This window comes from Trichosurus vulpecula, chromosome 3, assembly GCF_011100635.1.
Source record: "Trichosurus vulpecula isolate mTriVul1 chromosome 3, mTriVul1.pri, whole genome shotgun sequence".
Taxonomy (NCBI): domain Eukaryota; kingdom Metazoa; phylum Chordata; class Mammalia; order Diprotodontia; family Phalangeridae; genus Trichosurus; species Trichosurus vulpecula.
In genome coordinates, this window is record NC_050575.1 from 304887802 (window position 1) to 304895224 (window position 7423).

The window sequence follows — 7423 nt, forward strand, 5'->3', positions numbered from 1 at the left end:
TTCTCTTCTCAATCCTCACTTCCCACCCTAAACCAATGACAAAAGAGAAATTTAAAGGATAGAATGGTATTGGGTTCATACTGTGGCAAATTCCTTATTGGTCCTTCTACTGGCAATATTTCCATACTACTAGAAGCACTGCACTTCTGTGCTACTTTAAGCACTCTCCTGCCAACCCTATGGAGCATTATTATCCAGTTTTACAGATGAGGAAACTGAGACTCAGAGGTAAAGGAAGCTGCTACACATCTTGTCAAGTCCTGAAAGAAATCAAAGCCATGAGTTGAGGAATAGAATGTCTTTAATTGAGATAATAGGGTAACAGACCTGCCACCCTGGGGGATGTCCAGGGGATTTCCCAAACAGAGCCATGAAAAAGTTCTTATAGTTTTAGGAGAAGAGGGGGAGGAGACAGTATGAGGTAGCAAGGGCTGGTCATGACACCCCAGTGGCCCTTGACAATCCAAGCAAGAAAAGCCTATTTTGCCCTTCATGACATGAATCTCAAAGGAAGGGGGCAAGGGCATTAGAAGCTGAGATCCAGCTTGAGCTGGGCTCCCTACACAGCAGACTCTCTGAGCGGGTGGGGGACCCTAGGGGGGTGGTTGAGTTCAACCTAGTTAAGAACAAATCTTAGGAGTAGGAATATAACGACATTACTGAAATTGTGACCTTACAAGGTTCATTTAAGGGAGTGGCAAGTAATATTACATTTGGTACTAACAATTTCTGTCATCATAGTAACAATTTTTCTGTCAATTCCATGGCTAATTAGCATCCAACCCTGGAATGCAACCCAAGTCTTCCAACTCTACAAACAGTACTCTTGCTACAATATTGTAACTCTCTTCTCTACACATTCTCAAAATAGTTTTACTTCTTACATCAGTTTTTTTCTGAGGCTCTTTCCCACCATCTCTAGTGGACTGGTGTTACTTCTCCTGTGAAAGATGGAGGTCTTATCCAGCTATCTAATTATGAGTAAGTGTGGCAAGTTCAGACTCTGATATTAAACAAATATTACTAATGAGGTAATGATATGGATACAAGTAATCTTTGTAATACAGCATGATTAAAGTTGATTTTCATTTGCCAAGATAAATTTACTACCTCAGTTCAAATGGATTTCTATTCACTAGGCAGTAATAGCCTTAGTCACATGATAACAGAGGGAAAAGGCTATTTCCTTCCTGAGGATATACTACCGGAAAAGTTAAAGGCTTTCAAATTACCTTGAGCTTTTTCCTCTTAATTCTTGAACATATAATCTAGAATATTCCTCTTCATTCTTGGATTTGATAAACCAATGTCTGCCTAATTAGTACAATTAAAAAATGGTTACTTCAAGGATTGATAAGTTTCCTAGATAATGAAGGGTTAAAAAAAAAACAGAACTAAACTAAACTAAGAGTCAGAAGACTTGGATTCAAGCACAAGAATTTATTAAGTGTTCACTATATGCCAGGCATTCTGCTAAGTACTGGGGATACAAAAAGGAGAAAAAACTCTCCTTGCCTCAGGGTTCTCACATTCTAATGGAGACAGCATATGAATAACTAGGTATATATACAAGATGTAGAGGGAAGTAGATAGAAGGTAATTTCAGAGAGGAAGACACTACTAGCAAGCAGCTGGGGATGAGTTAGAGGTGGCATTAAGGAAGACAGTGCATCCCAAACTGACCAAAGAATTGATGATCCCATGGGATACTTCTTGGATTTGTATTGGTTGTCTCCCTCCCCTCCTCCACCCTCAATCTTGGAATGTCCTACCTGCATACCTCTACCTCTTAGAATTCCCACGAAACTTCAAGGCTCAGCAGTTACCTACCTCCTACAGTTAGATTGTATCCACATTGTTTATAGTTGTATACACGCATGCTGCCTCTCTTCAACTAAACTGTAAGCTCTTTGAAGGTAAGAGCTGTTTTACTTTTGTCTTTATACCCCAGTGCCTAGCATGGTTCCGGCACATATTAGACACCAAATAAATACTGGTTGATTGATTAGTCTAAAACTAATCTAAAAAAGTGAAATTCAGCTGGGATAAATAGAAAACCCAACCCCTAAATTCTAACAATCAACTTCACAAGCACAAGTTGAGAGAAGTTTGCCTAGAGAGTAGTTTCTCTGAATTAAGATGTGGAAGTTTTAGTTGACTACAAGCTCAACATATCAACAACATGATAGGAGAACCCCAAACAGCTAGTGCAACAGCATGCTATTAGGCTGCACTGAAAAAGGCTTTGTGTTCAGGAAGGGGAATGTGATAGTACTCTGTCCTGGTCAGACTGGTCTAGAGCATTGTATTCAATCCTGAATACCACTTTAGAAAGGGAATTGGTAAATCTGAGCAATCAAAATTTATATTCCTTTGGGTAGAGCACCTACAGGTAAGGGTATGATTCCCCATGTGGACAGAGGGAGTAGGAAGGAGGGAGGGAGGGAAGGAGGAGGGAGGGAGGAAGGAAGGAAGAGTGGATGGAAGGAAGGAAGGGAGGAAGGAGGGAAGGCTGTAAAGAGGGGGAGGAAGGAAGGAAAGAAAGAAGGAAGAGAGGGAGGAAGGAAGGAGCTGCATTGACCAACTGGAACTGGCCAGTTGGGTCCCCAGTGGGGAAGCTACTACCACTCACAGATTGTTGTTTGTTCTTCATTCTCGAAGAGGCCCATGACATCAGGAAGGTGATATCATGATTTGCAAGTGAATTGGATTTAAGTGAGGCAGGGCTGTGCAAAGTCATTAGCCTCATCATCAATCAACCCCCCACCGAAAGATATAGATCAGGACAATTGGAGATGGCCCAGGATGCAGTGGGAGACCTTGCCCTTTTTAAGCTAGATGGCTCCTGAGGAGAGAGGGAGGCTGGGGACTTTGCACAGCCCTGCTTCACTTAAATCCAATTCACTTGCAAGTCATGACATCACCTTCTCAAAGTCATGATCCTCTTAAAGAATGAAGGACAAACCGTAAGTTTACCAAACAAAGAGTATCCAAAGGAGAAGCACCAAGATGGTGGAAAGCAGTGAGATCATGTTATATGAAGAATGGTTAAGGAACCATGCAGTCTTTAGCTTGTAAAAAAGGATACCGCAGCAGCTGTCAAATATGTGAAGAGCTGTCATATGGAAATGTTTTGCATAACTTCACATGTATATTGCTTGCCTTATCAATGGATCAGGGAGGGGCTGGAGGAAGGGAGAGAACTTGGATGGAACTCAAAATTTTCAAAAATGATGTTAGGAATGAATGAATTTTTTAAAAAGAGCTGTCATACAGAAGACATCGTAGGCTCAAGCTTTTTGTCCCAGAAAGTAGAACTGGGGGCAACAGATGTAAGTTGCAATGAGGCAGATTTTGGCTTTATATGAGGACTTCCTAACAAAAAGAAGAATTCCAAAGATTATTGTACTGGCTCAAGAGGTAAGATGTTCCCCTATCCTGGAGGTATTCAAGCAAAAGCTGAATGACCATTTGTTGAGCATGTTGGAGAGGAGCAGGTTGGACTAGGTGACCTTCAAAGTGTTTTCCAATTCTGTGAAAAACTACTAGCAGAACCAAAGAGGCAAATGTCACATGATAAAAATGCATCTCTGAATAGGCAGCGGAAAATACAAACCCACACAGCTTTCCTTCCAAAATCTGAGGTGCGACTAATTTCCAAAGAATTTAGCTTACAATGAATTACTCAATAAGGAAGGCTTTTCACAATCAAACACTTAAAAATAAATATGCCCTTGTCAGCCTTTTACCCATCTACTCTGTTGTGGCCATTTCCATTTTGAAATAAAGTCATGCCACAAGCAATTACAAACACGTCAAAATGAATGCGCTCTTCTACCATGTATCATTAAAACCAAAGATAACCAATAGATACTACTTATCACAAACAACTCACACTTATTTTTTTAAGTTGTTTATTTTAAACTGCTCTCTTCCAGATCCCTTATTCTAATAATATACATTTAGTTTTCAGATATTTGTTCAAATATACCCCCCAAATCCTATTAGAAAAGTGGCTTAGTGACACAATAGTGGTGAACTTGAAATCAGGAAGACCAGGGTTCAAATACTGACTTTGAGATTTATTACTTATTAGCTGTGTGACCTTGGGAAGTCATTTCTTTATCTGTTAAATACAGATAATAATTGCACCTATCTCATAAGGATCAAATGAATAAACATTCGTAAAGTCTTTTGAAAATCTTAAAATGCTAAATAAATGCTATTATTATTATAAGGCTAGTGAAAATATTAGAAAAAGATATAGTCTATGTTACTGTAAAGTCATAGATAATTTATTACTTTACAACGACTTAGGCAAAGTCATAGATAAAACTGCATTATAACAAACCCCAAACCACGTTCAAACTGGTTACAATGGAATTTTGAAATAAGTACATTGTAAAAGTTCAGTTAACAGTATCACTGCTACAAAAAGTGAAAATTATGAATTAAAGAGAAGTTTCTGTTACTTGAGACTCAACATGTTCAAAATCCATCTTTCCCTCAAATGCCACCTCTCTTCCAAACTTCCTTACTTCTGTCAAGGGCATTCCCATCCTTCTAGTCATGCAGGTTATCAATCTAAGTATCATCATTTTCTAAAGGCTCTCTATTACTTCTAGGATCAAATATAGTCTAGTTAGTATTTAAAGGTCTTTGCAACCTTGCCCCAACCAACCCTGGGGTAGCCTGGTTTAGGGAGACAGAGCACTAACTAAACTGGGAGTCAGGAAGATTTATGTTCCAATCCCACCTCAGACTTTAAACTAGATGTGCAACTCTGAAAAAAGGTCATTTAATTTCTCTAAGCTTCAATTTCATCATCTGTAAAATGAGAGGGGAAAGAAAGGGAATGAACATTTATAATAGTGCCTACTATATGCCAGGCACTGTGTTAAATGCTTTATAAATACTGTCTCATTTTACTCACACCATCCCTAGTACTATAACCTTTATTTTTCTGAGGCGGAAAGTGAGACAAACAGATTTGCCCAGGGCCACACAGCTAGTAAGTGTCTGAGACCAGATTTGAACTCAGATTTTCATGACTCTAGGCCCTGCACTCTATCTACCTTATCAACTGCTTCTGAAGTATCTGAAATGAATAATAAGAAATGAACTGGTGACTTTCTGCTTAATTGGAATACTCAGGGCTCCAAAATTTCTAGACTGTAACAAATTCAGTATTTTTTGTTTTCAAAAAAAGAGTGTAACGATTGGGATAAAAAAGCACAAGTTATGAGTTTCCATAAGGTCAGCAGCTCTCCATTGATAGCTTCTAGCACCACCATAAAACTCTCAGGGCAGCAAATACACTCCATCACATTGTGATATGATAAAAACAAAAAGACAAGCAAACAAAACCCAGTCACACTTCTTCCAGGCACATAAGGAATTTGATGCAATGACTAAAGAAGTAGAGTTTTTTCCAGGAAGAAGCCTGGGCATGATTGGCAATGACTAACTCTCAGAGCTGACTGATCTCAAACTGAGACAAAAGTCAATATATGGAAGGAAAAAGATTGTTAAACTATAGAAACTGGGCACTTAAAATCCAAAGAGAAACACTAAGGACAAAAGAGAGTAAAGTAAACTACACCTGGTCTTTTTATTCTACCTTCTAGTGTCTCTAACATCCTAAACTAGTAAATTTGTATGGAGGTCCCACCTCCAAATCATCAGTCCCATCTACAGGACAATATCCCAAAGCATTAACTCTGCTTTAGGAACCAGGACCAGTTCGGGAGAGGAGTGTCCTTATTTACATATCTTTAAACTAAACTCACAGACTTCGGGGTTTGACCTTGAAAGTTCAGATGATGTGAGGTCAGGACTAGAAGAGATGAGGAGGAGGTGGAAGGGGTGCACGGGAAGAATAAAGGCCTTGAGCTGAGAACTGTGTGGAGAGGGGAGAAGCTGGAGGGGAATCCTTGGGGTAAAAAGAAAGGCGAGATCCCGAGTAAAGGAAGGCAGAGGTAGGCATATGTAAAAGGGGAGGGGCCAGGAGAGGAGTTGGGGGAGCTCGCGGTACAGAGAAGTAAAGGGCTGGGGAAGTCCGGGATACAGAGGGGTGCAAATATGGGGTAAAATGGGCAGGGAGAGCCCAGGGTAAAGCACTTGATAAAGGAATGGGAAGAACCCAGGGTATTGAGGGGTGGAAGCCTGGGGTAAAGTGGGGGGGATGGAGAGTCCAGGCTAAAGCTCCGGGTAAACGGGTGGGAGGAGCCCAAGGTACAAAGGATTGAAAGCCTGGGATAAAAGGGTGAGGAGAGGCCAGGGGAAAGCGCCTGGTAAAGGGCGGGGGCAGCCCGGGGTACAGAGGGGTGAAAGCCTGGGGTAAAGTGGGGAAGGAGTGTAGGATAAAAGCTCCTAGTGAAGGGGTTGAAGGAGCTCAGGGCACAAAAGAGTGAAAGCCTGGAATAAAGTGGGGGAGTCCGGTGTGCAGAGGAGGGGAAGCCTGGGGTAAAGTGTGTAGGGGGGACGAAGTCTAGGGTACAGAGGAGTAGAAGCTTAAGGTAAAGACGGGGAGCCCGATGTACAGAGAAGTGGAAGTCTGGGGTAAAGGGGGAGTTTGGGGTTCAGCGGAGTGGAAGCCTGGGGTAAAGGGGAAGAGAGCCCGGTGTACAGGGGAGTGGAAGCCTAGAGTAAAGCGGGGCGGGGGGGGAAGTTTGGGGCACAGAGGATTAGAAGCCTCGGGTAAAGGGGGGCTCGGTGTACACAGGGGTGGAAGCCTGGGTTAAAGTGGGGGGCGATTTTGGGGTACATTAGAGTAGAAGTCTTGGGTAAAGGGGGAGAGTTTGGGGTACAGAGCGGTGGAAGCCTGGCCAAAGGAGGGGGAGCCCGGTGCAAAGGAAGGGTTGAAGTTAGAGAATGGAGGAGGACATCGGGAAGGGATGGCTCCCACCCAGCGACCCCAAGGCCTGCTCCAAGCACAGCCCTTCCTCCTGCCCCTGCCCAGGTTCCAGCGCGCGCCGCGCCCCCTGCCCCCCCCCCCCGCACCCTCAGTGAAGAAGAGGGACAAGCCAGATTCCCCAAAGGGAGCTGGGGGGCCACGCACCTGCCTGCGCCGCTTCCAGCGCTGGCCCCAGACTGGCCAGCAGCAGCAGCCCCAGCAGCCGCTGCCACCGCCGCCGGCGCCCCGAGACGCAGGAGAACAAATCCATGCAGGTTCTTTCCGCGGGCTCCGCTCACTGCTTCGTCGCCTCCGCTTCCTCCATCACCCCAGACCCGACCCAGAGCGCTAGAGGCAGCGCGCGCACGCGCATGATGATCCCGGCTCCAAGCCCCTCCGGGACTAAGCCGGGAACAGGGAGCCCCGCCCACTTAGCGGGCCACGCCCCATGCTCTGAACGTTTTCCCTCCCCTCCTTTCTCCGCTCTTCTTTTTCACGTGAGACTCCGCGACGGCCAATAGGGGAGTG

The 7423-nt window shown here is 43.7% G+C and overlaps 1 protein-coding gene across 1 annotated transcript in view; it reads right to left on the reverse strand.

Moving 5' to 3' along the window:
• The window catches only part of ADAM9 (ADAM metallopeptidase domain 9), a 99273-nt gene extending 91972 nt beyond the window's left edge, over positions 1-7301 (reverse strand). The window contains exon 1 of the mRNA XM_036750369.1: positions 7061-7301. Coding sequence (XP_036606264.1) covers positions 7061-7166 — 106 coding nt within the window. The 5' untranslated portion in view covers positions 7167-7301. The remainder of the gene's footprint in view (positions 1-7060) is intronic.
• Between the last annotated feature and the right edge of the window lie 122 nt (positions 7302-7423).